Genomic DNA, 20267 nt, shown 5'->3' on the forward strand with positions numbered 1-20267 from the left:
TATATATATAAATTATAAGATATAGTAAGAAATGTATATGAGTATATATATACATATATATATTAGAGAAAAATGTGTACGTGTATATATTTATGAAAATGAAAATATGTATATAAATATATAGGCATGTACATAAGTTGAAAAATATATAAAAATATATAAGTATATATATGTACCGAAATTTTAAATATATAAATAAATAGATAACAATAATAATAGTAATGTAATATAATAGTAATAATAATATCTACAATAAAAGAAAATATTAGGAAATGTACAAAAATATATATATATAAAATATTTACAATAATGATGTAAATAAACAACATATAAAATATTGGAAATAACATATAAATGAAACATTTAAAAAAGGGTTAATAAATGAATTAAATAGATTTAAGACATGGTTAAAAACAAATGAAAATTTGGGATATAAAAGTATAAATATTGGATAGTTAATTAGGGATCAAAACGAAAACCAAACAAGATCTGAAGGCCAAACTAAAAAAAACAAAAGAAGATAGAAAATGAGGGTTAATTGAATGAGGTTGCGAGGGAGGAGGACTAAACACATAAATTTCCCTTTTAGGGAAAGTGCACAGACCCCACCCACCAAACAACATAGTGCCGTTTCAACACCATTATTTAAAAACAAAGATTTTTTTTTTGTGTTTCATTTTCAACCCCCAATCCAAAAAAAAACTAAAAAAGCTTCCATGCACTCTTCCCCTCCCTTAAAATCCTCTCAAGCCTTTTCTTCTCTGGTGAAATCCCGGTCACTGGGCCACCGCCGTTGGTCGCGCCGCCACCGTCACCGGCCACCGCACATGGTGGCCGGAAGTTCAAAAGGTAACTTTTTTTTATTTTTTAATAATATATATGTATATGTATATAGAAAGAAAGGAAAAAAAAACAAAGAAAAAAAAAATTCAAAAGAAGAGAGAAGAAAAAAATGCAAACCTTTTTATTGATTTTTTCCTTTGTATTCGAAGTTCGGAGGGATTTTTGTGTTTGTCTCTTTTTCAATCTTTTAAAATCCCCCCTCTCTTTTTTACACTTGTTTCCATGGCTTTTATAGCCTTTACACTTTCATTTTCTATTAGTTTCTATCTCTTCATTGCTGCTTGCAAGGTATGGAGGTGCCAGGCATGCGGGGATGGTGTTGGCAGAAGCATGGGGCGTGGTAGCCGACATGGTGGTGACCAAAGATGGTGCTAGTGTCAGAGGAAAGTGGGGTGTGGTAGCCAAGGTTTCTTGTTGTCTGTTTCTCTTTTTTTTTATTATGTTGGGCTAGTTGAGTATTGGGCTGGTGGTATTTGGGCTATGAGATTTGGTTTATTGGGATTGAATTTTGAGTTTGTTGTATTTTATTTCATTTGGACAATGGGCCCAGCAAATTTGGGCTTCTACATCGGCTACTTTTTTCAATTATCATACTCAGAATTGGCCGAACATAGATTTACAGAAAACCAAGCTCTTACGATACATTCAGGTCCTATATAACTAAAAAAAGAAAAAGAAAATTGCAGGATATTTCTGATTCAAGAAAGCTAACAAAGAATTGGTAGGATTTACAATAGAAATGATCATGATTAAATTAAAAACCTTAGCAGTTGCAGTAGGGAAGAACTGAAGAGGCAGAGTAGGGTGGGAATTTGCAGTGGTGAAGGTGAAGAAGGCATTGTGGAAACCCTTCCGGAGATCCACAGCTTGGAGGTTGCGTGAGATGTGCGCTTAATTTTTCACTCACGTCGTGACCTACCAATTCAATTTCGAATTCACTTCAGTGCACAGTAATGTAGAAAATTTGGTTTGCATATTGAAAGCTTTTAAGAGGCAAAACTAAAACATGGAGACACTGATTATCAATACCAGAAAATAAGATCAATACAGGATTTTGAGGAAACAAAAGTAAAATAAGAAAGCAAGCTGTAATTATTACACATAACTACTCCATAAAAGTATAGGACTCACAAAAGATTGCTTTGCAATGCTCCTGTATAGTTAGGGTTCCACTGCTACCTTAAAATGTATTGTGATAAATACTTAATGTATATGTATCGTCCATTCAAGCCCCTTACTTAGCACCATCAATCTTGTTACTATATACAGTCATGACGTCTGCTATAAGTCCTTTGCCAACTTAATCTTCTAGACTTGTAGTAACAAGTTTTTCTCTGGTAAAATCTATGAAATTTCTGGGAAAATTCCCTCATACTAACGTTTTGTTTTGCTGCCTCTAAAGAAGGCCAATTGGCTTTGCTTTTCCCATCATAAGAAAGGAACACAAGTCGAGAAAGGGGACACAACCATCATACAAAGGAATCGTAACAAGATTTGGCACATGCACACACAAACCTATGCAACTATCTTGTACTCTTCACCTAATTTCATATTGATTTCTGATTCAAGGTTTAAATGAGTGTTGAGTACGGTGCGGTGCGTTTAGTTTATATTTTATCTCACATTATAATGTCATTATAGTATCTAATCTTATCGTCAACGCTGTTTTTACACTAACCGTAAGTAAACGTACCGCCCATTCAAACCCAACCTTATTCAACAAATATATATTTCACTCATTTATTTACAACAATATTATTGACCTTTCACCACCAATCCTATAGTAGCCAAGCCGGTTTTTTCTAATAAAGTAACCTTAAAAAATTAATTAATTAATAGAATAGATTGGATAAAAAAAATTAATAAAATGATCCGTTTTAAATAATGTAACTTAGTGTCGCCAATTGGTCAATTGGCACCACCCACTTTTCCAACACCATCATCAATCAATCATCACCTTTTTAAATAAAAAAATAAAAAATTTTAGCGCTGCCATTGTGTCAAGTAGCACCTGTATGTTTTTTCGAAATACCGGTGAAAAATATGGGTACTCACGGTAAAGGAAAATACATTTTTTTAATGGGTGCTTCCAGTGTGTTACGCGGCACCATCCAAAATTTTTTTTAATTCATGTCAGCAAATTTTTTTTTGGTGTCGCCATCATGCCAGGCAATACCGGTGGCTGTAAAGGGGTGTCATTGGTCTATCAGGCGGTATCGATATAATAATATTTTTTTTAAATAATGTCAACGAAAAAGAAATTTTCTTTTTGCTGCCATTATGTCAGGTAGCACGAAGGGGCGTTAGGGAATTTTTTATTTATTTAGTGCCATCACGCTGTCAAGCGGCACCGGTGGCTGTCAGAATTTTTTTTTGTTTGGTGTCGTCACGCTGTCAGGCGACACCACCCGAATATCTGTTGATTTTTTTTTGTTTTTGTTTAAGTTTTTGGTTTCTATTCAAGAGAAAGGGAAAAAAATAAAAGAATATTTGTGTTTAGTAGAAGGGGAGAAAATGGAGAAAAAGAAGAAGAAATATTTGTGTTTTAAATGTAAAAAATCAAGTTCGGGTTTATAAAGTTAGTTTGTAATTAGTAGGATCTACTTTTTTTTTAAATTAAAGCTTTTTTTTTACTGATATTGTATCGAAGATAAATAATCAATTCTTTGTATACGTTTATTCTGAGGGGGTAATTTTACAAACAATAATTGGTTGTATATTTGAATTTCACCAGCAATTAGGAAGGTAGTTTAATAAGAATGTAAAATTCGAAGATATGAAACAAAAGGTTAGTGGAAAAATAGTTCGACGTTGTGGGAGGAGGATGTCCAGATTATTTTTACAAATTTCTAGTTTCTTCAAATCCTATCAAATTTACCGAGATGAAACTTGTAGATTATAAAGACTTAAAGACAATGATTGCACTTTATTGCTTGAGTGGGAACATGAGCGTTTAACCAGTTTAGTTGTTTGCTAAGTTAACAGATGTGGAGCTTGTTCAAAATGTCACTCCATTAAATCAACAATATGGAGTTCAAGACCCATGTATAGAGGTTTCGAGAGCGTCTGTTGATAAATGATTATCTGTACACGGGTTTGACTTTGATATTAATGTTGGATGCAAAAACAATGCAATTATGGAAGACATCAACAAGGGCCGAAAATCCACACCATGGTTCGACTGCATATAACAACCCTAATTCGGGGCCCCATTTACAAATATATCTGGAGGTGGTTGCTATCGATGCAGATGGTGAAGAAGGACTCGATAATAATGGTCATTCTCATCACGATGGTGAAGATTTCAATGACCACAATCTGGATGAGGTCCTAGATGATATCAACGATGAAGACACAGATAAAGTGAAAATGTATATGCCCCCTCGGTCGGGAACCTAAGTCATGACATTATCATACGCAATAACCCTGCGACCCACATGCTAAGCATAGAACCCAATGTGACACATGCATCTGAATTCCCTGAATACCCAGATATAATACATTCTTACTGGTTGGCGTCAAATTCCGAATTTGAAGAGTTATTCATAGGCCAACAATTCACAAACAAGGACTACATATTTGTCACCAAACAGTATAACATGAAGGTGTCGATGGAAAAAAAAATTTCCTTGACACTCCCAGATGCCACTTGACATGGCAATGGCACCAAAAAAAGTTTTTTCTCTGACATTATTTTTTAATAAAATTATTCCTTGACAGCCATTGGTGCCGCCTGACATGGCGATGGCACCAAAGTTTTTTATTAACATGAATTAAAAAATATTTGGACGGTGCCGCCTGACACACTAACGGCACCCATTAAAAAAAATTCTTTTCTTTTTCTCTACTGTGAATACTTGAATTTTTCACAAGTATTTTGAAAAATGCAAATGTGTTAGGCGGCACCAAAATTTTTTTTAAAAAAGTGATGATTGGCTAATGATGACGCCGAAAAAGTAAATGGTCAACAAATCGAATTACACTATTGAAAACGAGTCATTTTATCAAATAACTTTTTGCCCATATCATTTTATAAATTAATTAATTGTTTTAGATTATTTTACTAAAAAAAGGCGAGCCAAGTATGAGAGTGGGTAAAAGAATAACCGGCGTTAATAAGCAAAACTATCCAATTGCTTGACAATACATACCCCAAGTATAAATTTAATCCCATAAGTATTACTTTATTGCCTTTTATCACAAACTAATAATAACACTGAATTCTTTTCTTTTCTTTTTCTAATCAACGGATTACCAAATATTTTACTTTTTTCTAATTCAAACTGTGTTGTGAAAATTATATATCAAATATGGATAAAATATGAAAAACTATACAAGGGAGCACTAATTCAACTTTAGGACGTTAGGGCCAAAACATAGAACTTGAGCTCTACCTAGTTGCCCCATTGGGCCCTTTTCCTCTTCCAAAATCAATAACCATTTTTCCCAGAAAATTCATATTATTTATTAATTTTGTATGTTTTGTACTATTTTTCCTAATATCTTTTATTTTTATTTAAATATCTAATTGTATTGATATCACAAGTTAATCAAATATCAATGACTTAATCTTTTTAAATAAATTAATAATATTGTCTTTTATTATTTATAAAATATTTAAATAAAACAATTAAAAGTCAATATTTAAAAAAAAAATCAAAAAATGGAAATCAAAATTAATAAGGATTTGTACATAATAATTTTATTACCTTATTCATAACTCAATTATTGAATACAGCTTTTATAAACATATTTTTACTATAAAAAAAATTTCTTTCATTTTGATCAGACATGATCTATTTTTAATTTTATGATATATGAATCAAATGATTCAAATGCCTTGAACATGAATAATTCGTATATGTCAAAAAACATAAAGAGGAAGTTATTTTTCTTGATGGTGATTATCTCAATATTTGACTTCTAACTTCATTTTTGTGCTTTTCAACAAATACATTCTAGAACAATCGTTTTTTAGAGAGTGTCTGTAGTGAAAAAGAAAACTGACGAAGTTGAATATTAGCCATAACAAAATTAATAATTCAATTTATTTCTTTTTTTTTTAGTTTTTATTGAAATTTTATTATGTATACAAAATAAGTTATATTATTATGGGTATATTTTATCTATTTATATAAAATCAATAATAAATAAATAAATTGAGAGATTTAAATCTAAAATATTATAATTTGAAATAAGGAAAGTTATAAACTCTTTTAGACGTTTTCCTATAAGGTTTAGGGGATCTGAAGATAGACATCCCTGTCAAAATGTGGTGTTCACTTTCTAGTTTTGAATGTCAATGTGTATAGTGATCTTGCACCCACACGCTTTTTTTTTGGGGGGGGGGGGGTTGGGATTGGAGAAGGAATGAAATATACAGACACATATGAAAAGGAATTTAAAGAATTGAATGGAAATTTTCAGTTTGGGTATGGTATTGTTAATAAAAGTTGAGATTTTGAGTATTTAGATTTTAACTTTATTATGTGTAATTGTTATGTGTAGGTCTCTAATAAGATAGCCGGTATTGTATCGATAAACATATTATTTTTCTACTACTATTGGTATGTACTGCTATTAGTCTATTTTTTGTATCGTTTTAAATTTATCCCTATTTTTGTAAAACATTTGATCTATGTATTTAAAAAATTACACGAATCAAAAAGTAAAATTAAATGAATCTCAAATATAAAATACTCATAAAAAGTAAAGTTTTGGTTGGAATGGTAAAGAAAAGATTTTAAAAATGTTAGTGGTATGAGTTCAGATCTCAGCACATGTAAAATTTATAATATCAAAAAATATAAAATAGTCATCAAGTATATAATTTATTCTTTAATAAACTTCACAAGGAAAAAAACTATTTCATATTATCCTTGAACAAATCTAAAATAAATAAATAAAAATTAAACTTAAATTTAAAATATATTTTAAAATTAATTTTTTGGATTGATATATGCAAAATCAATTGGTATCCATCGGTACGACTAGTATCAAGTGAAGTTTGTATCGAAGCAAAACCTAAAATTTTGTTGTTCCAGTTTACTATTAAAACAAAACATTCCAATGGATATGGGTGGTATCGAAATGAAATTGACTATTATGATCTCTAACCCTATCATGTGTGGAGTTGCCATAATTAGTTTTTTTTTTTTTTGTGAAATGCCATAACTAGTTTTTATCTAATTATATTTTGGTTCTTTGTATTGATTTAATTTGATTTGAAACTGATATGTACTTATGAATTTATTATATTTAATGGAAGTTAATTTTTTTTTAGCTCCGTATGAATAATGAAAAGAAGGTTTAAATTTATAAAATATGAAAAGAAAAAATAGAAAATAAACTCAAAATTTTAATTCATATGTAAGTTATTAGTTAATCTTAAAAAATTGCGCTACTTAATGATGAAAACCCCATCAAATTAGATGAAAATATAGGGAGTGAAACACATTATAAAGGACACGATATTTGTGCAAATTGACTTGACTTTGTAGTTGAAAATAGATTGGACTAACATGCTTATTATTACAAGAATTTTGTAAGAATCATGACAACTGAAAATTATTATGTATTACAGAATTTAGTAACAAGCTCGTACTGTGACACTAAATAAATCACAAATTCATTGTTTATGCTAATTATGTGTCACGTTAGGAAATGAGTGAGAAATAAAAATCCCTTGATAATACTCATTAAGGTTTTAATCTGTTAATGTAATTCTCCTTGAACTGACTTTGTATCTAAAGGGAAAAAAGAAGAAGATAAAAGCAGTTGTTTAGATGTGAAAAACACCTTTTAACAATTACTCTAAACAAGTCTTAACAATCCTAAATAACTCCTTAATTTTGTTCTCCTAACAAATGACTAAATTTCCACTCACAAGTAATGCATTTTACCCATTTATTAGATGAAGCAAGATAATAAATGATACGTAGATATAATCTATAAATATCTTTTCTTATAATTTATCTTTCAACGGTTTAAGTGTTTCACACGTTTTGAATGTAAATATGAATTCATCATCTTTAAAAACAAAGAAAAATATCAATAAATAAAAGGTGAAACGAGTATACATATCAAAAACAGTTATCAGCAAAGAGTGTCAAAAAAAGAAAAGGAGAGATACTGGTATAAAAAATGGGCGTGAAAGTCACAAAATCAAACAAAATCAGTTGAGAGATCGTTTTTCTCGTGATTCCTTCCCCTCAACCTCAACTAACAAATATTACAAGACCATCAATTACATTTTACCCAGTGTTTTTTACATATCACACGTCAGATATTATATCAAGAATCATGAAAAGAAACGTAAAAAAACGTAAAATATTTCTATTCCAACCTTCACTCCACCTTCCAAACTTACCATTTGAGTTTCCTAAGCAATACTAAATCCAAATTTATGAAGACTTATTGCATTCAAATAGAGAGTCAAAGAAAAATGATATAGTACACATATGTTTCATGTTGTGAAGAGGGCTGATACAAATAATAGCCGTTTCTCTAAGACATAAACAATGACTATAATGCCCTTTAAAAACGTAAAACCTTTCTCCTATATAAAGAGAGGTCGCTAAGTTTTAAAAGACATAATTGAAAACAAATAAATTTGTGTAAGCTGCGAAGAAAGTGATCACTTCAGCATTCTTTCTACAGGTTTCTTTAATTTTTGCTCTTCATTTGTTTGTTTTTTTCCCACTACTTGGATATATAATCAAAGCCATACAATGTAAAAAATGGGTTTTCAGAAAGAAAGAAATGGGGTATAATAGCTTATACAAATCTATAAATCTATCTATAGATTATGATGTCTCTTTTTTTCACTCTTATGTTACATGTTGGTTTCCATAGCTTTGATTCCTGGCTAGCTCTTTTTACTTGATTTAACCTCATCATGGTTTAACAAAGTGCTTTGAATTGTTCACTTTTTTCCAAGATGAATTTTGAAACTCGACCGAGAGTATGTATACAAGAAACCAGATTAAGTGCCACAACCACCATACCAAATTCTGTCAAACAGCCAATCCCTTTCATAGACAGCTTCAGAATTTCCTAAGGCCTCGAATCAACACCTTCTTAAGAAAACCATAACAGCAGCCCACCACCCAAATCGAACCCTTCTAGATAGTTCAAAGACCAAACCCACAAAATACTAGAACATCACCTTCATAGCTCAATTCTGTTTCTATCTGAGACCAATTGAAAATAGTAGCTCAACTTTAAATGTCGTCTTGTATACCTAAGAAACAGCTTTACATGCTGAATTATGTAACCGTTTTGGTCCCTTTTTCACCCTGCGGATACTAAATTATTTTAGTAAATTCAAATAAGAATCAATGAAACTTCATCAATTGCCAATAATTGTTATGGAAGAGTGAAAATGAAGTATATAAACACGGGATTTTTGTGAAATATAATTAAAATAGTTGAAAAAGCTTGTGTCACCCTCGTGTTAAAATGCACCGCTCTTTGTTTACAGACAATACAAGTAAGCTTGTCCTTTTCCTTTCCTACCTACCTTGTCTTTCTTTTTGGGAATTTCTTTCTTACCTACTTTATTAATTAACCTTCCTCCTTGGTTTTATTTATTTTTGTTTATCTATAAGATTTGGCTTGGTTTAGATTTTAGAATATATGTTTAAAATAATCTCTGTTTAATTAGTTCCAATCTAACCAAATGTTTTTTTTCCTTTCTATTTTCACCCTTTTGCAGGTTAAGGGATTAGTTTACACTGAAGCATGGGATTTTTAGATGAAGATGGGTTGATTTCAAAAACTAGGTCCATGGTTTTATCCCTCTCAAATATCATTTCAAGGTCACCTACGTTATCTCCCATGCAAGTCCATGAGTGTCAATGTACTGCCTCCATCCATAAACAGTATCTCCACCTACCAGGTCTCAAAACCCTAATATATGAATATAAAAGCCTTCAATTACTGACACCAACTCTCATCATCCATTCCTACACCATCCCTCAGTCACCATCGCCTCCATCGTTAGATTTTATGTCCTTCAGAACTCACTCTGCATCCTACTCTTCTTGGTCCTCTGGGATGGACGATATGCTGGGGACTGAAAGTGGAGTTTACATGATCCATAGTGCGTTGAAAATGATAACGATGGATCATAAAGCCAAAGGTCCTAGTAAACAACGTAATAAGAGGAAGCAAGGGCGTCCAAGGGTGGGAGAATATCCACCCCCAATTCCATTACTAGCAAGAACGGGGAATTTGCCAAGCCACATGCCTTGGATTTTAGCCAGATATTACAGCAACGGAAGGCTGGTTCTTAAAGAAGAGAAAGTGAAACATCACGAATATTTTGAAGCCTACAGAGAAAATGGTCGCCTTATTCTGGACCTCGTGCCTTTGGATGGCAGTTTTAGATGTTGTCATACGGTTTTCGAGGAAACTAATGCTGTTGAAGACGATGAGGAGAAGGAGATAGAGCTAGAAAACCTGGAGTTTTTTCAAGGATATGGGGAATTAGAGAAAGTTGAAGAACTGGATGAAGAAACTGATGACAATGATGATGATGATGATGATGATGATGAAGACAATGGCAACGTGAAACATGAAGCGTCTATGACATCAGCATTATCAGTGCCTGAGATGTGTCATTGGAGCGAAACGTATGGAGATCCACGCAAGTGCTTGACGTATTCGGGTAGGTTTATATCAGAAATGAATTCAGTACTTTCACAATGCTGATAAGTAAAGAGAGAAATTAGTATGAAGAAGCCATCAACCGGTTGTAATTCACTCCATAACAAGACCTTCCTTTTAGTTTGTTCTGTTTATTTACAATAATTAGTAATCTAATGAGTAGTTTCAAACAAGGGTTTAGCTAGAAAATCTAAAAGTTATTGGTTATCTTATATTTATTTGAAAACAAAATCAGAATTATTTATGAAAAGTACTTTAAAATTTTAAAAATTATTAAATAAATCTCATTTTATATTAAAAAAAAGTCCAAATATCTAAAAGTTATAAGTAATATGTAAAAATTAAAAACCAAACTGAATTATCATTCAAAAATCAAAAAACTCAATCAAACCAAACTCATCTCATCACCCTAATTGAAACAACTTTAATTACAAAGTAAATTTCAAATAAAATGAGACCATAAATTTCTAATAAAATGGTTTTTCATTGATTTAAGTGTTTCACGCGTTCTGAATGTAAATATGAATTCACTATCATTAAAAACAAAAAAAATTAATAAATAAGAAGTGAAAAAAGTATACATATCAAAAACAGTCATCAGCAGAGAGTGTAAAAAAAGAGACAGATACTGACATAAAAAATAGGCGTGAGACACAAAACCAAACAAAATCGGTTGAGACATCGTAATCCCTCATGATTCACTCCCCTCAACCGCAAGCCAACAAATATCTTCAACTCCAATTGTATTTTACCAAATGCTGTTTTACATATCACGTGTTAGATACTATATCAGAAATCATGAAAAGAAATGTACAGTATTTTCATTCTAACCTTCACTCCACCTTCCAAACTTATCATTTGAGTTTCCTAAATAAAACTAAATCCAAATTTATGAATTTAAGTTCCAAAATCTATAATACTTTGAGGACTTATGCATTGAAATAGAGAGTCAAAGAAAAATGACATAGCATACATATGCTTCATGTTGTGAAGTGGGCAAGTCGTTTCTCTAAGAGATACACAATGACTATAACGCCTTTTTAAGACATAAAACCTTTCTCCTATACAAGGAGAAGTCACTAAATTTTGAGAGACATTGTTGAAGACAAATTTGTGTGAGTTGCGAAGAAAGTGATGGCCTCAACATTCTCTTTCTAACTAGTTTCTACAGGTTCTTTAAATTTTGCTCTACATTTGTTTTTTTCCCACTACTTCATATATAATCAAAGACATAAAATGTTTATTATATTTATAGTCTACAAATATCTTTTTATGATCAATTTTCTTACAACGGATGTTTCACTGATTTAAGTGTTCCATGAATTATAAAATGTAAATATGAATTCATTATATCAATACATAAGAGGTGAAACGAGTATACATGTGAAAACAATTATCAACAGAGAGTGTAAAAAAAGAAAGAACCAGATACTAACATAAAAATTGGGTGTGAAAGACACAAAACTAAACAAAATCGGTTGAGGGATCGTTTCCCCTCGTGATTCTCTCCCCTCAACCTCAACTAATAAAAATCTTCAACTCCATCAATTGTATTTTACCAAATGCTATTTTACATATCAGGTGTTAGATACTATATAAGAAATCATGAAAAGAAACATAAAGCATTTCCATTCTAACCTTCACTCCACCTTCCAAACTTGTCATTTGAGTTTCTTAAACAATACTAAATCCAAATTTATGAATTTCAATTCCAAAATATATAGTACTTTGAGGAATTATTGCGAGTGAGAGAAAAATGACATAGCATAAATATACTTCATGTTGTGAGGAGGACAAGTCGTTTCTCTAAGGCAAAAACAATGGGACAGAAAACCTTTCTCCTATATAAAGAGAAGTCTCTAAGTTTTGAGAGACATTGTTGAAGACAGACTTGTGTGAGTTGAAGGAAGTGATGGCCTCAGCGTTCTCTTTCTAGCTAGTTTCTACATGTTCTTTACTTTTTTGCTCTTCATTTGTTTTTTCCACTACTTCATATATAATTAAATACATACACTGTTTTTTATAACTGATATAGTATACAAATATCTTTTTATGGTCAAATTTCTTATAACTAATGTTTCAATGATTTAACTGGAATGGAATAAGACTACAATGAAATAGTTATTCTGTGGGAATGAAATAGGCTGTAATAAAATTGAATAGGCATAATAGTGATTTGCTTGAATGAAATGGAATGAGTATTGTAACAACATTAATGCGTTTGGTTGAGATAAATAAATATGTAATACGAAAAAAAATACTCGAATAATGAATATACCTTTTAATAAATTAAAATGTGTTTTTATTTTTGTAAAAATATTAAAAATCCAATAACATTAAATGCTAAAATGATAATTTTATCCTTAGAATAAAAAATATTTTATTCTTTAATTTAATTAATAAGATATAATATAAAATATTTATATAAAAATTAAAACATTATTATATAAATTATTATTTTTATTTATTTTATCCTCACCCCCTCTCATTTAATCGCTTTATAATTAATTTACTATATAAACTAGTGTTCATTCCATTGCATTCCATTGCAAATGACTCGATGAGGAAGCTACTGAGTTGAACAATCATCTAGACATTGATAATAATAGCTTGAATTTGAGAGAAAATAAATAACACTAATCAACATATAAATAATTGGGAAAAAATGAATCCAGTGAATTAAAAACTGTATATTTTAGATTTTTAAAAGGTATAAGCAATCTTTTCTTTTTGTATCCAAAGACAGAAGTAATCTTTTTTATGGAATAGACCTATAACAGATCGTGAGAAGAAATAGGAAAAAATTTGGGAATATGAAATATGATGTGGGAACTTACTTCAGTGGAGGTGAGACTGCCGGAGAAGGAGTTGGTGAGAGCACTGGTGAAGGTGCTGGTGAGCGCTGATGAGGGAGAGAGGAGAGTGGAGGGGAGAGAGTCCATATCTCTTCTATTTTCATTTCAAAATAAAAATAAAAATAAAAATTAAGGGACTATGATTGCGGCTTAGGGTAGGAGTTGTTAAAATTTATTAAAGGATATTTTAGATCTAAAAAATTTGTTTTGATTCCATAGTAGGCTGAATAGTTAATCATATTCTTCACAATTGAATTCGTATTACGAAACTTTAAAAAATAGAAGAAGAATGACTATTCTGCAGAATCTCGAATTCGTATTACGAAACTTTAAGAAATAGAAGAAGAATGACTATTCTGCAGAATCTCTCGTTCAGTGAACCAAATTAATGTTTTATTGTAGGGCATTAAATAGTGACAGAATGGAATAGCCATTCCTTGCAACCAAACGTGATATAAGTGTTTCACGCATTCTAACTAAAAATATAAATTTACTATCCTTAAAAACAAAGAAAAATATCAATAAATAAGAGGTGAAATGAGTATACATGTCAAAAACAGTTGTTGACACCATTTTTTTGACAAAACGAGGTCGACTTGGATTTTGAAAAAGAAAACGAAAATGGGAGTCGCCACCAATCTTTTTTGATGAGGTGTGATCGGGTCACCTCGAAAAGTGGTTGTTTTTAATAAACAATTTAATTTTTATTAAAACAACGCTTTTGGTCTACGAAATTCAGAAAAACGGGTTCGGGAGTCGGTTACGCACGAGGAAGGATTAGCACCCTCGATACGCCCAAAATTGGTACCTAGTTAATTACTTAATGTCTTGGTGTCGGAAATTGAGAACTTTAAAGAATTAAAAATACGATCCTTCTTTATGTATGTTATTTTAAAATTACTCGAATAAATCAAAATGGAAAAATGCCTTCTTATCTCGAAGTAACAAAATGTCACATCCAGTAAGTTAGGACACAACACATCGTATTTTCGAGAGTAGGCTTGCTTTTTCATTTTTTATTTAAACCTCATTTATTTTAATTTTAAAAGGATATTCGATTGTTTAATATCAACGCGAGAAAAATCGAAGCTCAGAAAGTTAGGGCACGATTTCTCGAATCTTCTAAATACGGAATATTGCCTTTATCTTCGAAATTTTACCCTTTTGAATTTTGAGTATGATTTAGTGGAATTTTAAAAAACAAATGCGTGCGATTTTGATTATATTTGAAAAGAAATTGTTCAGAAGGGAAAGAATGCCGTACACGACCTATAATGAATATGCAACATAGACTTAAAATCCATAACATAATATGCATCATAAAGTATACACATAACATAGATACAAATAAATCGAAATGCATGAATAATAATGTAAGAAACAATATAACAATAATATTAATATAATAACAAAACAAATACAATTCTAATAGATTTAGATTTTAAAACATTTGAAGATGACAAATAAATAATTAATAGAATGAAATTGCAATAATAATGGCAATGATTAAAATAAACAAAATTAATATTTAAAATAGTGAATGAATAAATAAAATAAAACCTAAAGGTAGGCATATATATATGTTTATTTTAAAAAAATAAAAACGTATATTTATATATATTAAAATGTATGCTTATGAATTATAAAATATAGAAAATACATAAAAAGAAATAAATTTTAAAATATAAAGAATATGTATAAATATGTGTGTATATATATTTATGAAAATAAAAGAGGATATATAAGTATGTACATATATAAAAATTTAAAGTATGCAGGCAAATACATATATGTATGTAAGTTATAATATATAAATGTAAGCGTATGTGTATATAAATATTAAATATGTATATATATAGTAAAATTTGAAGTAAAATAAAAATAAAAAATAAGGATAATAACAGTATGTAAATAAAAATAATAATATCACATTTATCAATTTAATTAATAAGATAACCAAAAAATAAAGGAAAAATGGGTTAAATTTAAAAGAAACAAAGGAAAGAGGGGCCAATTCGCCATACGCTGAAAGTATGAGGGAGCGAAGGAGAAAATATCCCAAGCCCCCTTGTGCGCGGCGTTTCAGTGCAAAGGGCACACATGGTCAAAGGACCCAATTGAAACAGGCACAGAACTCGCATCCCAAATTTAAATAAATAAATAAAAAGGTCAGATTGCATTTCAACGCGAAATGGAGGGACCAAAGGCGAAAATTACCCATTAGGGCAAAAGTGCGCAGGTCTCCCTTTCAAACGGCGCCGTATGGAATCTTATAAATAAAAATAAATAAATAAATAAAACCCTAAAAAAGAAATAAGCCCCCATTTCTTTCTCTTTTCTTTCAGACGAACTGAAGATCCCATACCCCTCAATCCCTTTTCTCGACCGCTCCAAATCGCCGCCATGGCCGGTGGCCGGCGTCGCGCGACGGAGTTCCCGATCTGCGCAGTTGAAGCATATTCAGAGGGCCTGAACTTTTGGAAGGGGAGTCGAGGAGAAAACAAGACCTTTGGCCCCTCTCGAGCCCGAATCCGACGACGGAAAAGGACCATCGCCGGCCAGTCCAAGGGCCGATTCAGGTATTCTTTTCTTTTCTCTTTTTTTGATTTTTTTAATTACTTTAGAATAGATTTGCAAAGAAAAAAAAAACAAAATAAGATCAAATAAATAAGAGAAAACCAAGAAGAAATAGCAAGGATTCAACCTTTTAAAATTTCTATTCCTTTTGATTTCTGATGTGGGTTTTACAAAGAAAATCCCCCAAAATACCGTGATGAAGCCCCCTTTTTACATTTGTTTGATTCGGCTCTTATAGCCGATTACACTGCTGTTTTTCTGTTCTCTGTTGCTGTTTCTTTTGCTTTTGTTGATGTTTGCAGGACTTGATGAAGTCAACGGAGACGGAAAGCTTCCATTTTTGTGCAAGGCGCAGCTGGCGGTGGCAGACCTCGGGCGTGGTGCGCGCCGAAGACGCACATGGAGCAGCGGCGCAAAGGCACTAGGGTTTCTATCTTACTGAAACCGATTTTAGATTTTGGGCCATTTGGGCTTTAGGGTTCATTGGGCTGAAAATTGGGTTTGTTTATTATTGTAATTGGGCTGAAAATTGGGCTGTACAACAGTTATCAACAGAGAGTGTAAAAAAAGAAAGACAGATACTGACATAAAAAATAGGTGTGAAAGACACAAAACCAAATAAAATCGGTTGAGGGATTGTTTCTCCTGTGATTCATTCCCCTCAACCGCAACCAACAAATATCTTAAACTCCGATTGTATTTTACCAAATGCTATTTTATATATTACGTGTCAGATACTATATAAGAAATCATGGAAAGAAACGTAAAGTATTTCTGTTCTAACCTTCACTCCACCTTCCAAACTTACAATTTGAGTTTCCTAAGCAATACTAAATCCAAATTTGTGAATTTAAATTCCAAAATCTATAATACTTTGAGGACTTATTTCATTGAAATAGAGAGTCAAAGAAAAATGACATAGCATACATATACTTCATGTTGTGAAGAGGGCAATTAGTTTCTCTAAGACCTAAACAATTATTATAATGTCCTTTTAAGACATAAGTCCTTTCTCCTAGACAAAGAGAAGTTACTAAGTTTTGGGAGACATCGTAGAAGACAAATTTATGTGAGCTGCGAAGGAAGTGATGGCTTCAACATTCTCTTTCTAGCTAGTTTCTACAGGTTATTTTTTAATCTTTTCTCTTTATTTGTTTTTTTCCACTACTACATATATAATCAAAGACATACAGTGTTTCTTATAACTGATATAGTCTACAAAATCTTTTTATGTTCAAATTTCTTATAATTGATGTTTTAGTGATTTAAGCGTTTCATGCGTCCTGAATGTAAATATGAATTTGTTATCTTTAAAAATAAATAAAAATATCAATAAATAAAATATGAAACGAATATACATTTCAAAAAACAATTATCAGCATAGAGTGTAAAAAAAAGAAAGAGTCAGATACTCTGGCTTAAAAAATGGGTGTGAAAGACACAAAACCAAACAAAATCGGTTGAGAGATCGTTTCCCCTCATGATTCACTCCCCTCAACCTCAACCAACAAATATCTTCAACTCCATCAATTGTATTTTATCAAATGCTATTTTACATATCACGTGTCAGATATTATAGCAGGAATCATGAAAAGAAACATAAAGTATTTCTATTCTAACATTTACTCCACCTTTCAAACTTGTCATTAATTTGAGTTTCCTAAACAATACTTAATCTAAATTTATGAATTTAAATTCCAAAAACCTGTATAATACTTTGAGGAATTATTGCAATGAAATAGAGAGTCAAAGAAAAATGACTTAGCATACATATGTTTCACGTTGTGAAGAGGGCAACTCGTTTCTCTAAGACATAGACAATGACTATAATGCCCTTTTAAGACATAAAACCTTTCTCTTATATCAAGAGAAGTCTCTAAGTTTTGAGAGATGAAGACAGATTTGTGTGAGGTGCGAACAAAGTGATGGCCTCAGCATTCTCTTTCTACCTAGTTTCTACATGTTCTTTAATTTTTGCTCTTCATTTATTTTATTTTCCGCTACTTTGTAAAGACATACAATGTTTCTTATAACTGATATAGTCTACAAATATCTTTTTATAGTCAAATTATGTTTCAATGATTTAACTAGAATGGAATAAGATTATAATGGTATTGTTGTTCTGTGTGAAATAGAATAAGGCTGTAATAGAATTGAATAGACATAACAGTGATTTACTTAAATAAAATAGAATGAGTATTGTAATAGTATTCTCGAATGACGAATATGTCTTTTAATAAATTAAATTATGTTTTTATTTTTTGTAAAAATATTAAAAAAACTAAAAGCCTTAAATGCTAAAATGATAATTTTATCCTTAAATTAAAAAATATTTTGTTCTTTAATTTAATTAGTGAAATATAATATAAAATATTTATATAAAAATTAAAGCATTATTATATAAATTATATTTTTATTTATTTTATCCTCACCCCCTCTCGTTTAATCACTTTATAATTAATTTACTATATAAACTAGTGTTCATTCCCTTGCATTCCATTGCAAATGACTCGATGAGAAAGCCACTGAGTTGAATAATCGTCTAGACATTGATAATATTAGCTTGAATTTGAGAGAAAATAAATAACACTAATCAACATATAAATAATTGGGAAAAAATGAATCCAGTAAAGTAAAAACTGTATATTTTAGATTTTTAAAAGGTATAAACAATCTTTTCTTTTTGTATTCAAAGACAAAGTAAATTTTTTTATGGCATAGACCCATAACAGATCGTGAGAAGAAATAGAAAAAAAAATTGGGAATATGAAATTTGATGTGGGAACTTACTTCAGTGGAGGTGAGACTGCGCAAGAAGGAGCTGGTGAGAGCGTTAGTGAAGGTGCTGGTGAGAGCGCTGATGAAGGAGAGAGGAGAGTGGAGGGGAGAGAGTCCATATCTCTTCTATTTTCATTTCAAAATAAAAATAAAAATTAAGGGACTATGATTGTGGCTTAGGGTAGGAGTAGTTAAATTTTATTAAAGGATATTTTAGACCTAAAAAATTTGTTTTGATTCGATAGTAGGTTGAATAGCTATTCATATCTTTAATCATTGAATTCATATTACGAGACTTAAAGAAATACAAGAGGAATGACTATTCTATAGAATCCCTCATTCAGTGAATCAAATTACTGTTTTACTGTAGGGCATTGAATAGTGACGGAATGGAATAGCCATTCCTTCTAACCAAACGTGATGTAAGTGTTTCACGCGTTCTAACTGTAAATACAAATTCATTATCTTTAAAAACAAAGAAAAATATCAATAAATAAGAGGTGAAACGAGTATACATGTCAAAAACACATATCAGCAGAGAGTGTAAAAAAGAAGAAGAAAGAGACAGATACGAACATAAAAAATGGGTGTGAAAGAAACAAAACCAAACAAAATAGGTTGAGGGATCGTTTCACCTCTTGATTCCTTCCCCTCAATCTCAACCAACAAATATTTCAACTCCATCAATTATATTTTACCTAGTGTTATTTTACATATCACGTGTCAGATATTATATTAGAAATCATGAAAAAAAACATAAAATATTTCCATTCTAGCCTTCACTCCACTTTCCAAACTTGTCATTTGAGTTTCCTAAGCAATACTAAATCCAATTTTATGAATTTAAATTCTAAAATCTATAATACTTTGAGGACTTATTGCATTGAAATAAAGAGCTAAAGAAAAATGACATAGCATACATATGCTTCAAGTTGTGAAGAGGGCAATTTGTTTCTATAAGACATAAACAATGATTATAATCCCCTTTTAAAACAAAGAGAAGTCACTAAGTTTTGGGAGACATTGTTGAAGACAAATTTGTGTAAGCTGCGAAGGAAGTGATGGCCTCAGCATTCTCTTTCTAGCTAGTTTCTAGTTCTTTAATTTTTGCTCTTCATTTGTTTTTTTTTTCCACTACTTCATATATAATCAAAGTCATACAATGTTTCTTATAACTGATATAGTCTACAAATGTGTTTTTATGGTCAAATTTTTTATAACTGATGTTTTAGTGGTTTAAGTGTTTCACACGTTTTGAACGTAAATATGAATTCAATATCTTTAAAAGTAAAGAAAAATATCAATAAATAAGAGGTGAAACAAGTATATATGTTAAAAAAACGTTATCAATAGAGAGTGCAAAGAAAGAAAGAAAGAGACAGATACTGACATAAAAAATGGGCATGAAAGACACAAAACCAAACAAAACCAATTGAGGGATTGTTTCCCCTCGTGATTCTCTCCCCTTAACCTCAACCAACAATTATCTTCAACTCCATCAATTGTATTTTACCAAATATTATTCTACATATCACGTGTTAGATA

At 30.8% G+C, this 20267-nt stretch overlaps 1 protein-coding gene and 1 long non-coding RNA gene across 2 annotated transcripts; both read left to right on the forward strand.

Annotated features, from left to right (window-relative positions):
* The first annotated feature begins 386 nt into the window (after positions 1 to 386).
* Positions 387 to 1276, forward strand: LOC121217839 (uncharacterized). The gene is made up of 2 exons (XR_005914061.1): positions 387 to 849; positions 1132 to 1276. It is a non-coding gene; the product is annotated as an uncharacterized lncRNA (long non-coding RNA).
* Positions 1277 to 8435: 7159 nt separating this feature from the next.
* On the forward strand, positions 8436 to 10762 carry LOC121217840 (uncharacterized). The gene is made up of 2 exons (XM_041094298.1): positions 8436 to 8502; positions 9560 to 10762. Exon 2 carries the CDS (start codon positions 9586 to 9588, stop codon positions 10555 to 10557), a length of 972 nt encoding a protein of 323 aa, XP_040950232.1. The 5' UTR covers positions 8436 to 8502; positions 9560 to 9585; the 3' UTR covers positions 10558 to 10762.
* Positions 10763 to 20267: the final 9505 nt, after the last annotated feature.

The sequence above is a fragment of the Gossypium hirsutum genome, chromosome D05 (assembly GCF_007990345.1).
Source record: "Gossypium hirsutum isolate 1008001.06 chromosome D05, Gossypium_hirsutum_v2.1, whole genome shotgun sequence".
Lineage (NCBI taxonomy): Eukaryota > Viridiplantae > Streptophyta > Magnoliopsida > Malvales > Malvaceae > Gossypium > Gossypium hirsutum.